The 14151-nt window shown below is 48.4% G+C and overlaps 1 protein-coding gene across 3 annotated transcripts in view; it reads left to right on the top strand.

Moving 5' to 3' along the window:
• Positions 1-14151, top strand: part of DIAPH3 (diaphanous related formin 3) — a 2278729-nt gene that overhangs the window by 1626035 nt on the left and 638543 nt on the right. For all 3 annotated transcript variants that reach the window (XM_085621985.1, XM_085621986.1, XM_085621987.1), the window contains one exon: positions 10550-10713. In XM_085621985.1, the coding sequence (XP_085478111.1) occupies positions 10550-10713 (164 nt within the window). The remainder of the gene's footprint in view (positions 1-10549; positions 10714-14151) is intronic.

The raw sequence follows: 14151 nt of genomic DNA, 5'->3' as shown, positions 1-14151 counted from the left end.
CTGGACCCAAAACGATTGCTGTCTTTTTATCTGGACCGCACAAAACAGTTCCGGGTGGACGACCAGCTCTTTGTTGGCTACGTGGGTGCCAAAAAAGGTTGGGCCGTACACAAACGGACTATCTCTCGGTGGGTCGTTTTGTGTATCAAGGTCTGTTATTCTCGGACAAAAAAGGAGCCTCCAGTAGGGTTGCGCACCCATTCCACCAGAGCGACGGCAGCCACTTCTCCTTTAGGGCGAGGAGTTCCTCTGAACGATATCTGTCAGGCAGCTACATGGGCATCGTTGCACACCTTTACGAAACACTACTGCCTGGACAGTCCAGTCCGGAGAGACGGCTTCTTTGGCCGTTCTGTTTTCCAGGACTTTCTGGTGTAATATTGGTTCGCAGACCCACCACCGTGGTTGGTATTGCTGGGGTATCTATTCTGATTTTTAGGGTTAAGGATATCCTTTCAGGGCCCTAGTTTTGTGCACCAGTGGTCAGTGTCTTGCATGGCTCTGCGTTTCTGGCGCGGAAAGTCGAGTACAGAACTGACGTCAGCGCGCGAGGGAAGCGTCTAAATAGCTACCGCAACGTCATCCTGGCGACACGACACCAACGAAGGACGCGGAGCTGACTGACGCTACCTTCCGACACGCAGAGGTTCTGCTGACGAAAAACTTTCAGGATCCAGTCTGACGCCTGGGGTAATTCTAACGTTAGAAATCTATAACTAACTAAAGTTTCTTACATATATCGTTACCAAAGGTAAGTAACTTGTCCTACACACATATATCTATTCATCTTTGTCTCAACATTTTATACAACTGGCATAATTGATGAATATCTATATGAGATTCAAATCTGTTTGGTGTCATTTTAGCTTCTTTACAGTGGATTATGTAATCATCGAGAGGTCATTTTGTTCAAACAAAATTCGTTATACCTTGGAGGTATTATTGTTCATCTTTTTTGGTGTACGGTTTATGTCTCCGTAATGGGAATACGTTTTGAGAGTCCTTTTTGGATTTCATCAGGACAGTTCTTTCTCTGCTATTTATTTATTGTCGTGAAGAATGCGGATTACATGACTTTTTTCTTGCACTTGGTCCTTTTGGTCAACGAGTTCTCTTTCCCCTTGGGGAATAGAAGATAATGTCTGTTAACTGTCAGATGGTTGTGTAGGGGTTTACCCCTTTTTTCCTCAAGGCCCGATTCTTTCAGGTAGGTGGGTTTGCTTATTATTTATAAGTTCTGTGACCGTGATCATATTAAGAGCCAAGTTTTTGTTCTGCTATTCCTACGTGCATTTGGTTGGTTGTGTCAGGATGTAGCAGATTTACTTCACATGAAACAAGGTGGTATGCCAACCACTACAGCCATTAACATTACACAATACAAAATATAGCAAAATTCACAGCAAACCTGAATACAAAATTGCACATATGTTATATCCTTTGGGGGCGGCATAGTAAAGAAAGACCAGATGAGAGAAAGTGACACATTAAACGTGTCCGACACCTCGAGAACGCATATCGCATCCCGTGACTGTTAGTCATGCCCCACATAATCTCCAGGGTACCCAAGGTAGAGCTAGAAGTGTAGGGCCACCAGCACGTCAGCCCTCCCCTTCCAACCAGCCCCACCCCTGGAAGGCTTCACCCGAAGGAGGCGGCCAACTGGGCTACTTGGTGCCCTCAAGAATTAGTGTGGTTATTCGGCAACCATGGGCTCTAATGTATCCACGTTAGGGTGGATAGGTAACAAAATTCCATTGGCGACCCCCATGTTGCAGCACATCAAGGGTCAAAGAGGAGGCCACTTGATACAAGCCTACTTTTAAAGCTTCTTACTCTGCCTTATCCCCTAAGTTGCATATTCCATGACCTCTTTGGTCATAACTCACTTCCTCATGGTCCCACCTCTCAATGGTGAAGCGACTGATGCCATCCACCTGCATATGACTATGGGCTCTAGCCATTTATGAAGCAGGAAGGACACATTGTCTAAGGAACAACTCCCAGCAATAAAGTGCAAAGAATTAGAACTTAAACCATATGAAAACCATGTAACAGAACATACTAGCCTGTTGAATCACAGTAGCATACTTACCAGCCCTACCTGGAATCCAGTGCTGATGCAGGTGAACTGGTTGTGAGTCTTTTGATTGTCTTAAGTTACTCTTGAGCCTGTTCTCCACAGTAAGTCAAGGATAGCAAATGGGTCTTATGGATGCTCAAAGGACGACAATTAAGACATTTAGAAGATTCGATGATTTTAACTGTTCATTGTAAACCTTGATCTGAGAGAGACATCTAGCCACAGATTTCTTACCTAAGAATTTCCCCACGCATCAGACTTGATCCGGAAGATATTTCATGAGCAGTACACTGCGCGCCTGTAGGTTGCCTCGGTCGGCCCAGCATGGCATCGTCCATGCCGGAAGTGATGTACGCGTCACCTATATAGGTGCCACCTCTGCTCGCTGATGTCAGTTCTTTTCTTTCCATGCCAGTCAGCGATGATCTGAGAGAAGAGCTACCCCACTATCAGTTTTTACAGGATTTTTACGATGCTTTGTCATTCTTTTTTGAGATTTCCTTCTGGTTTGTCACGGATGTCATCAAGGAAGACGGGGTTTAAACCCTGCGTCGGGGGTCACCACGCCATGTCGGTGAGGGACCCGCACCTCGTGTGTTTGTGGTGTTTGGAGCACAACCATGACTCCAACTGGTGCTTCAATTGCTAGGCCATGGCATTGAAAGGCTTTGAGGGAGCGGTTTTTGAAGCTGCTAGCAGCCTGGCATGAGACTCCGCAAAAGTTGCGGTCCTGCTTGAGAGGAATGTCTCTGACTGTTAGAGGAGTCCAAAGTCCTCTTTGTCCCACTGCAGATAGTCTAAGCAGTCTGGTAAGAGGCACAAGAAGTTGAAGTGTCTTGTCGGCTGCCACGAGGAAGGTTCATCGGCGTTCGAGGCTGACTCCACACCTCCCCAATTTTCTGGGAGCCAGGGCAACCCCCACTCAAATTAAGGAATTTTCTGAGGCCATGCACCCGATTTTTGAGCAGCCTGACACATCTGGTGCGCCTTCGGGCCCTGTGGTGTCAAAGGTACCCCATCCAGTTCCTAAACCTGTGGCTCTGGTCCTGGATCCGGACCGGCGCCGCTCATGCCATTAATCCACAATGACCCGGAGCTGTGTTGACCGACGCAGATTATGGCACAGACAAGACCCTACGTTCTAGTTCGGAGCCTGAACCCTATTCTGAAGGGTTAGGCCTTGGGGAGGAATTGGTGGTCCAAGCCTCTTCTTCCCATAGCGCTCCTCCGGGCAGGGAATCCAAGAGGCTGGCCAGCTTAGCATGCTTTTGGGGGCGTTATTCTCACACGTTGTTGGAAGCGGTTATGCAAGTGTTGCCGCAGGTCCCGGAGGAGGCCTATGCCATTCCCTCCCAAGCAGTTAGACAGGAGAGACGCAGCGAAGTTCACTATGCACTGTGGCTTGGACACGACTGAGTCGCTGGGCAAAGCGGTTTCATCTGCGGTGGCCCTCAAACGTCACGCCTAGCTGATAACATCTGGCTTTTCGGGGGATGTCCACGCTTCCCTCCTGGACATGCCCTATGAAGGCACCGGTCTCTTCGGAGACCAGGCAGATTCAGCACTGGAGCGCTTTAAGGACTTGCAAGCTATGGCCAAGTCTTTGGGCCTCTCGGCTGTCCGATGTCATCCTCAGTCTGCCTTTCACTCCTTTTGTAGCCACAGAATGGCTTTTCAACTGCGCCGACCTTCTCCTAGCCACCATGCTGCGTAAGCTACCGAACCTCTGCATGGATTAGGGTGTGGTTCCTACTGGCCTCTTGGGTAAGATAGCCAGTGGTCTGGTCCAGCTACCACCCTCCCACCCTGGCAGCTGCAGACTTCAAACCTTCCTAATCTCACCCTTTTGGATCTTAGGTGTCCAGTTGGCAGCAGGATATGCCATCACCTCCACCACTGGCACTCCTTAACATCGGACAGGTGGTTTCTGCAGATCGTCCAAAGGGGCTACTCCCTATCCTTCTAAACTAACCCCCCCTGCATGCCTACATCTTACAACTGACATATGGAGGATCATCTGTCCCTGCTCTAGGGGGAAAGTCATGGCTGACTTGGCCAAGGGAGCAATAGAGAGGGTTGCTTTGCAGAAGTAGGTTTTGGTTGGCAGTCCCACTACTTTCTAGTCCTGAGAAAAGGATAAGTGCCTTCATCCTATCCTAGATCTCCAAGCCCTCAACTACTTTATCAAAAAGGAGAAATTCAGGATGCTTACATTTGCTCAGGTCTTTTCTGCCCTGGACCCAGGAGACGGGATGGTAGTGTTGGACTTGTAGGATGCCTGCATGCCCCTTGGCGTTATCTGCGTAGGCCATGAGCATTTTCAGTTCACCGGGTTCACTTTTGGCCCTACCAGCTCTCCTTGGGTGGTCACCAAGGTGGTGGTGGTTGTCGTAGCTCATCTGCGCAGTTCAGGGGTGCCAGTCTTCCTCTATCTCGATGATTAGCTGCTGAAGTTGGGCTCGCCCCAGGCTGTCGTTTCTTAACTCCAGGCTACAGCAGGCATCCTGCATTCACTGGTGTTCACTATCAACATGTCGAAGCCACACCAGACTCCCTCTGAGACGCTCCCTTTCATCTGGGCTGTTCAGGACAAAGTGCAGTTTCAGGTTTCTCCTCCCGAGCAGCGAATCAAGGATATTCAGGCTATGATACCGATGTTTCAGCCTGTATCCTTAATTTCTGTGAGACTGACTCTGAGGCTGCTGGGCCTCATGGCCACCTGCATCCTGCTAGTGACACGTGCCAGATGGAATATGAGGGCTCTGCAGTGGGACCTAAAGTTCTAGTGGGCGCAGCCTCAATGGAACCTGAAGTGGTGGCTAACGAACCACGATTGGGTCACAAGCAGACCCCTCTCCCTTCCTCAACCAGGTCTCACAGTAGTGACAGATGTCTCACTTTTGGGATGGGACGGCCACCTGGGAGAGGTGGAGGTCAGAGGACTCTGGTCTCCTGTGGAATCCAGACTCCACATCAACATGCTGAAGCTCAGTGCAATCTAACTGGCATTGAAAGCCTTTCTACTCTTCATCAAGCAAAGTCCTGTGCAGGTGTTCATGGACAACTCCACCGCCATGTGGTACTACAACAAACAGGGTGCAGTGGGGTCATAGACCCTTTGGACAGCAGGGCGTATCTGTGATGGTTTAACCTAGCAGTTTTCCTGCACGCCAGGGCGGATAAACTCAGCCCTCGATGCATATCAATCTCAAAATAGCGTCTCCACCCGGAGATGGCACAAGGTCTCTTTCAGGAGTGGGGAGAGCTTTGGTGAGATTTGTTTGCATGATGATTCAAAACCTGGCAGGTTACCTCAGTGCCAGAGCGGGTGAACTCGGCTATCAATTCCTAACTAATTACGAATAGCATCTCCACCCGGAGATGACACAAGATCTCTTTCAACAGTGGGGAGAGCCTTGGTGTAGGAGGCTGGCTTAGTATATGGTGTTCACTTATGTAAGTGTAACAACCTGCACGAATCCAGACAACCCTTATGGTGATTTTAGTGGTCTTAGACAACCATAGAAAGCTGTCTAAGTGGTAGCTGTGGAGAGCAGCCTTCAGGCTTAGTCCAGGAGGAGTGTAAAGCAGCTTCTTTTACCAGAACTTAATCTTATTGGTATAGGTTGAGTGAAAACGAACCACACAAGGTATTTATAAAAATGCGTATTCACTATAAGACACTCACTAACACATAACCATATCTCCTACCTGGAGATATAACGCAATGCACATAATACTTTGCACATAAAAAAGGTAAGTAGCACAAACACACAATGGTCGCTAGGGGGAGACCAAACCATAATCTGAAATAGTGGAATAGGAACCACGTCTCAAGACCAGAGTGAACCACGAAGACGTAGAAGAGCTGGGGACCGAAGGAACCACTCTGGATGAGTATCTAGGAACCCCATGGAGGTTGTGTGCGGTGTGGAAACACGACTGCATACTCAATTGAAGTCCATGGGTAAATCACAGTTGCAATTTTAAAGAAGGACCCTTCCCAGTGGACCCTGAAGAAACCCTGTGGAAGACAGAAGGTCGGAGAGCCACCCCACCCGTGGATACCTTAGAAACCAGGACATCTACACCAGAGAAGCGGGGTGCATAGGTGCGAAGTGACGTTGGAGACCGTAGTCGAACCCAATGGAGGACTTCAGGAAGAAGCCGAAGAAGGTGAAAGTGTCCAGTGGAACCCAAAGGTGGATTCAAGATGAGAAGTACCTACAAGCAGAGGGGACTAAGTCTGACACTCAGGAGTGACCAGGAGGCACGGAAGAGGAATGCCCGCCGATGTCTGGAGATGCAGGGGAGTTGACAACCTTGGAGCTGCAGCTGTATGGATCAGGTGACGCTGAGGAAGACCAGGAGCTGTTCACAAACTGTCCCATGCTGGAGCTGAGAGATAGGGGTCCGTAGTGAGCGCCAACAAGCCTTGACAACCGCAAACAACGTGGTAGGCGAAAAGGGTGCAGTATCAGGACCAGTAAGGTCCTAGTGATTCACCAGAAGCGCAGGGGAGTCGGAGTAGGCCCTGAGCGATCAGGGGAGCCCAATGGAGTTATGAAGGACCCTCGAGAGGACCCACAGGCTGGAGGCTCAGGAGTCGCAAGAGGATCTCGAGCAGCTCACCAAAGATGCAGGCCCAAGGTGCAAATGATGTAGGGAGAACGAAGATCTTGGCTGCAGGAGATGCTCGAGGCTGGGGCTTATTGGAGCCTGAAGATCTCTGGTGAAGAGAGCCAACAAACCTTGTCAACGGCAAATCAACGCAGTGCACAGGGGTTCAGTTCCTGCGGTCCCGGCGAGGGATACTGGCCTCAAACTCGGTGAGGAGACAGGACAGGCCTCGAGGGAGTTGCAGAACCACCACCTGTGTCGCTGAGCCTTTCAGAGTCCGTCGGAGCCCAGGATCAGCAGACTGGTCACCTGTGGTGCCAGCAGATGCAGGAAAGTGACTCCTTCACTTCAAGGGAGATTCCTTAAGGTGTCTGGGATGTCCACAGGCCTTGGAAGGATCCTGTATGGAGCACGGTCACGGACATTGCAGCAGGACGATGGGAACAGGAGCATCAGGGCTCTTCCCAGTTGAAGTCCGAGTGTCCAAGGTGAAGTCCAGTGAAGTCCAGAGTGCCCAGACGGTCGAAGATGAAGTGGTTTCGGATCTGAATCTTGTCCCACAATGAATCTAGGGACCCACCCACAGGTAAACCCTTAAGTACCCTAAGGAAAGGGTTGGGACGATTCAGTGGTCCCTCCCGGAGGATGTACTGGACAGTGAGGAGGATACTCATGTCCTTTGGCGAGTTTCACGCCAGAGCAGGAGCCAAGGGCTCCCTGAACCGGTTTGAAATCGAGTATGCAAGGAAGGCATCAAGTGTGCCCTCCAAGCAGTCTCGGTGGTGCTGACATGCGCCCCCACCCTGCCCCAGTACACTTAACCCTTTCTGGAAGGTGGACACACCTCCCTGTGACAGGATATCTATTGTTCTGCCTGCCCCTGTTCAAGCTTGGCTCAGCAGCAGGAGGGCAGAAACATTTCTCTGGTCGGAAGCAACCCTAGCTTGCTGTCCGGTTTTGGAAGACTGGTACCAGGAGCACTGAGGGCCTCCCGGAGGAGCTTTACAGTGCATGGAATCATACCTCCCACACCGTTTACTGTGTGGTAGTAAAACGGTATGGGGTATGATTTCAACATGTTTGAATCCAACCATGACAGAGTTCGTTACAGGCAGTTTAGAGATGGTCATCGCGTAATGGCACATGGCCACTCTATTTTTCTAAATGGCTGATGCAGTTACAACATGGGAGAATTGGATTCTGAAGGTTGTATGGGTGCTCCGCTCATGCAGGGGCACTCTTATAACTGAGCACCATGCCTTCGGGATTGAAAGGCCTGCCTTAGGGGTGACTTATAGGTTTGAAGTGCAGTGACCTCAGATACAAGGAAACTTATATCTGTCGTAAGTGGTACTGGCACCAGCTTACACAGGCTGCAATAGCATGCTGTTGTAAGAATTTGAGTGGTCTCTCATTGGTGGCATAATACATGCATCATCCCATGGGAGACACCTGATGTACCTATGCCCTGGGTACCTTGGTACCATATACTAGGCACTGATAAGGGTACACCAGTAGCCAATCTGAAGGGTACCCAAGTACTCACCATGTCCAATTTAGCGGAGAAAGTACTGAGGCCGGGGTCCTGCTTAGCAGGATCCCAGCCAGACTAGTCAGAAACAGCATAACACCAGGCAAAAAGTGGGGGTAACCATAAAAGTAGATCCTACTTTACTACACTTGGATAGATATGTTCGCCTCCACTGAGAACGCACAATGTCAGCAGTTTCACACGCTAGAGTTTCCAAAGCAGCTCTCCCTCTGAGACGCTTTTCGTCACGAGTGGAGCTTAGGCCTCCGGTATGCCTTTCCGCCCATACCACTCCTGCCCAGAGTTCTCAAGAAGATCATGAGTGACTGGGCTCAAGTTACCCTTCTGTCTCTGGACTGGGCATGAAGAGCCTGGTATTCCGAGCTTCTGAACATGTGTTGATCCTACGGATTACACTGCCCCTTTGGGAGGATCTTCTATTGCAGCAGCGTGGGAGGGTCCTCCACTCAAATCTGTCAACTCTTTGCCACCTTGCGCGGAGTTTGAGCGGCAGCAGTTGATAGCTTTCGACCTTTCTTCCGAAGTCTGTAATGTTATTTTGAGAGCCATGCGTCCCTCCACTAAGACAGTATACGCCTACTGATGGAAAAAGTTGGTATCATATTGTACAGAAAAGTCTATTGACCCTCCCTTTCTGATATTCTACTTCTTTATTTTAACCTTGCTCAGCAGGGCTCTGCCCTGGGCACTCCGAGAGGCTATCTTTCTGCCTTGTCTGCCTTCTTGCCACTGCCTGATCAACCCCTCTTATTTAAATCACTGATGGTAAATAGATTTCTCAAAGGTCTTGTACATATGTTCCCGTCTTCCCTTTTTATTATGCCTCGGTTGGTCCTTAATTTGGTTCTCACATTTCTTAAGTCTGCTCCTTTCAAACCTCCGTACAACTGTCCCCCAGGTTGCTAACCATCTAAACAGCCTTTCTTGTGGCCAGTTTATGGGCTAGGAGGGGGAGTAAGCTGCAGGCTTTATCATCCAAGCCTCCTTTCCGATCAGTTTTTCCTGACAAACTGGTGCTTTGTACTATGGTCTTTTTACTGACGAAAGTGGTAACACCATTTCTTGTGGGCCAGTCTGTCACCTTGCCCATCTTCTATGCTCCTCCACATCCCTCTAAAGAAGAGGAGCGACTCCACCATCTGGACCCTTAAAGAGCTTTGTTGTTCTCTCTTTTCGCAGCAAAAGAAAATTCATGGTGGATGACCAACTCTTTGTGCGGTATGTTGGTACATAGAAAGGTCAAGCGGTGCAGAAACGGACCATCTCTCAATGGGTTGTTCTCTGCATCAAGATCTGCTATGCACTGGTAAAGAAGCAGCCTCCTGAAGGCTTAAGAGCTCATTCCAGCAGAGCTAAGGCTGCGACCACTGCGTTAGCCTGTGGAGTTCCAGTTCTTTATATCTGTCATGCAGCAACATGGGCATTCCTGCACAGTTTACAATTATTACTGTCTGGACAGTCGGTTCCGTGGGGAGGGACAATTCGCATTTTCGGTTCTTAGTCTAAATTTGTCCTGGGACCCTCCTCCGGGAATGATATTACTTGCGCATATGTTCTAGGGTGAGGAATCTGCAGCTAGATGTCTCTATCAGATGAACAAGTTACTTAACTTTGGGAACACCTTCTCTGGTAGAGACAATATCTAGCCACAGATTCCTTAATGATCCACCTATCTTCTCCACTCTGCAGACAGATTTCTGGGGTCCGAGCGAATCCGTTTCAGGGCCCTAGTTTGGTCACACCGGTGTCAGTGCACTTCATGGCTCCACGCTTCTGGCGTGGAAATTCGTGGAAAGTAATTGACATCAGCGTGCCAAGGTGGCGCCAATAGCAGTTGCGTGGACCTCCCTCCCAGTGCCTACGACACCACGTATAGCCGAACGACACCACTTACTGTTGCGCAGGGGTACTGCTCACGAAAAATCTTCCAGATCCAGCATGGGGTAATTCAAAGGTAAGGAATCTGCGGCTAGATATTGTTTCTACCAGAAAAGGCGTTACCGAAAATAAGTAACTTGTTCTCTCCTTATGTCACTCTTCTTCTCTCCCCCTCCTCCCTCCCGTTTTGGGGTGATGGCATTACCAATCGAATATTGTTAATCAAGAAAATATAATATATATGTTCAGTATGTGGTTTGTACAGTGTGATCTGTCGCTGTAGATTGTACCGAATTGTTAATTTGCCTTGACAAAGTTTATCTGCACAAAAGATATTGGCTCATTATTTTAAAAAAAACGATTTAACCCTAAAAAAGAAGTGTTTGAAACCGTTTGGACCTTAACTTTAGCTTACAGCTTTGCTGTCTGCGTTAGAGAAAATTACAAGAAACTCTCCAGAATGTACGTCAACATGGAAAAGTTGTATCAGGCGCTCATGGAATACTATGTGATGGATCCAAAGAAAGTGTCTGTGGAGGAGTTTTTCAGTGACTTGAATAACTTCAGGACTATGTTCATGGTAGGTCTGAGTTGTCTTGTTACAAGAAGTAGATTGTTCTTGATTCGTATATTTCTCCATTTCAACGCACTCTTTAACTGAATATTTTCCTGCTGGAAACCTACAAACCTGCTGTTTTCATTACAATGCTTTCCTGCCTTTTCTTAGAATTGACTGTAGGAAAACTTCTCTTTAATTGCATATGTTGATTTTTCTGCCGCTAAAAGCAGGGTTTATTTGACGTTGCTATGAATACAACTAAACAATCCGAGATTGGACGCCACACGTCAGAACGAGATGAGAGTTTAAATTATTTTCTTCATTCAATAAAGGACTCCTGTTGTCTAATTACAGAAGAAAATATTTTTTTCTTTATAAGATTAAAATGTAGCACTTTATGTGCAATTTTACTTCACTTTTTCTCTGCATCAAATAATGTTATGTTTTATGAGCAGGCTTTTAGAAGAAAAACATTGATTTCGGCAACAAAGTATCCTGGACAATATAGGCTATACTGTATTTTGTATGGAATCTTACTTTACCATTAGAAACACTTTATAAAGCAATCATTTAGAGTTGATTTGACATCACTGTAAATACTCGGGCGAATTTTCGGGTTTTGCCCTTTGCTTGATTAAGGGAGTGCTGAATTTTTAATTGCATCTTACCCCTGGTTTCTCACCTACTGAATACTCTTTCATGGTTTCAGACTGGTGCAGAAAATTCTTTGCACAGCAATGACTCCCCAGCACCACCAGGTGCCACAAGTCTTGGGCCATCACCCTGCCTCCGAACATGACATCATCTGGATTATTAGGTACCTACTGGTACACAAGTCAGTTTCAGTTTTTCTAAGCTTCATGGATACAGTCTGGAGTGCGCTCTCTCTGTGTTTCACATAATTCCTAAGTGTTTAATAGTGATTAGATCAAACGTCTGGTAAGTGGTTGTAGGGAGGTAGGATCCTTCTAGCATGGTTACCTCCACTTTTTGCCAGGTGTCAGTGTGTTTTTTGAGTAGTCTGACTGGGATCCTGCTAATCAGGACCACAGTCACTGTGCTTCCTCCCTAAATGTACTACGGTAAGTACTTCTGGACCTCCACAATTGGCTACTTGTGTAGCCTTTTAAGTCCCTGGTATATGGTACTAAGGAACCCAGGGAATAGGTACACCAGGGGTCTCCCTTGAGCAGCAGCATGTATTCTGCCACCCATGAGAGAACACTCAAACGGACTACGAGTCTGCCATTGCAGTCTGTGTGAGTTGGTACTTAAACCTCTAAAGACAGATATACGTTTCCTTATATCTGAGGTCACTACAATTAAAACCTATGTCACCCCTCTGGCAGGCCTTTCAGTCCTGAAACTCAGGGTACTAGGTTACAAGTGTGAGGGTGCCTCTGCATGAGCAGAACACCCCTTTAAGCCCCAGAGTAAATTCTCCAGGCTTTGTAAGTTCGGTCAGCCATTTTAATACATATAGTGGACATTAGTTGTTAGGAGATGTATAACTATATAGTGGCTGCACCGAACCTGGTCATGTTTGGCATCAAACATGTTGGAATCATACCCCAACACCAATTTCAGTGTTGTAAGTATGATCCCATGTACTGGGTGGCTCCCTTAGGGTAACCCCTTGTACTCCAGGTTACAACCTTTCAAGGTCCAACAGCAACCTAGTGCTGCTGCTGACCATAAACACAATTTTGCCCTCCTGCTGCTGAGCCAAGCTCGAACACAGGAAAGTAGAACAATAGGTTTCCTGTCCAGGGAGGTGTGGCCACCTCACAGACAGGTCTTAGTGTATTGGGCTGGGGTGGGGGCTCTTGCCAGTGCCACCAGACTATGGTAGCAGTCTCCGGGTGTTGAAGCAAGCACTGGGCAAGGTCAAAAGCAGCACCAGCACTACACCACCAGCGGCATAGTGGGGGGCAGGGTGCCAACACAGGGTCGGGTGCTCAATTCAAAGCAATGGAGAAAGGCAAAATCGGAAAAGGGCTGCAGGCTCAGGCAAGGAGGCCGGTCGAAGGAATCCAACAGCTGGAGAGTTAAGTTGCGATGCTAGGGGATGTAGGGACACCTTTGGTCTGCTACACCAAGATCTAGGGCTGACTGGTACAGGGGTGTCTTTTGATGTCAAAAATGGCTCACCAGAGCATGTCATGGTTGAGGGCCTCTCTGTGCAGATGCTGCAGGTGACGTTGAGGGGTCAACCCACGATGGACTTGAGCGCTGGGGAATCTCACTGGAACCAGTGGGCCACTTGGATTTGGGCCGGAGTCATCGGGTGCAGAGGTGGAACCGGGAGCAGGGTTTCAAGGTTTGTGAGTTCACAGAGGCCTCAACTTGAAGTTTGTTTCTGGTGAACAGGTCCGCTGTTGAGAGATCTTGATCTTTGTCGAAGGAAGGCCGTTCTCCCAAGGTTTTGGAGGACTCTAGGCTGCAGGACAAATCTTCTTTTGGCTCATGATCGTCGAGGGCATCAGGCAGGCCGGTAGGGCTGGGACCAAGTCAGTAGTTCTGTGCAGTCTTTTCTGCTGGTGCGACTCTGTGGTGTTCTCCTCTTCTTAAGTCATCAGGAACGGAAGTTCAGAACTAAGGAGGGGAGGGCACCTAAATACTACATTTATGGGTGTTTAAAGGGAGTGTCGGGTAGTAGCAGGCTATTTACCTTACCTTAAGGGTGACTACACCCTCTAAATGCTCACCCCATGTGGGCGGTGGGCAAATACCTGATCCTGCTTTGCTAGTTTCCCTCAATTCAAGATGGAGGGAAGTGGAACAGTGGTTCTACTTCAGCTCAAAGCACCTTAGGGGTGGCACAGGCTGGGAGTGGACATAGCTGTTCTCACTATTTTTCCCACCTCTCATGCTGCCAAAAAGAGGGGCATGGACAGTAAGTGGGCAACTTCACTAATTGTAGTTGCCAGTGGTCGCATAACAAAGGATGGAAAGCCTTTGAGTCTTGCCGCCCTACTGTGCTGTACCTGCAGGGGGGAGGTATGAAGCACTTGCGCCCAGAGCAGGCTTTTTTTCTGACCCACAAGAGCACAAGGCTCTTTCCTCGGGAGGTCAGCAACAAGTCTAGAGGTGGCAGGCTGGTGGGGACCAGTCAGGTTCACACTTGTGGGTTTGTACGTTTTTTTCAGGGGGCACCTCTGAGGTGCCCTCCAAGTGAATGTTTTGATCAACCACTGGCATTAGTGTGTGTTTATCAAGACGAGATGTTTGGTACCAAACATCTGTGGGTATAGGGAAACCATCATGGAGCTAGGAAACTCGTAATGATGAGTGTCCGGCCCATGTACTCGGTATGGTTTCCCTAGGCACTTGTAATATCTAAGAATGGAGTTAGATATTACTGAGACATATCTGCTAATGCAGTCATGCCCTCACATGGGGTATAGTGTACCCTGTCTTAGAGCTGTAAGGCCTGCTGTAGGGGTGACTTACCTATGC

Source organism: Triturus cristatus, chromosome 8 (genome assembly GCF_964204655.1).
Source record: "Triturus cristatus chromosome 8, aTriCri1.1, whole genome shotgun sequence".
NCBI lineage: Eukaryota > Metazoa > Chordata > Amphibia > Caudata > Salamandridae > Triturus > Triturus cristatus.
Note: the sequence above shows the minus strand (reverse complement) of the source record. Positions and strands in the feature narration are given on the sequence as shown.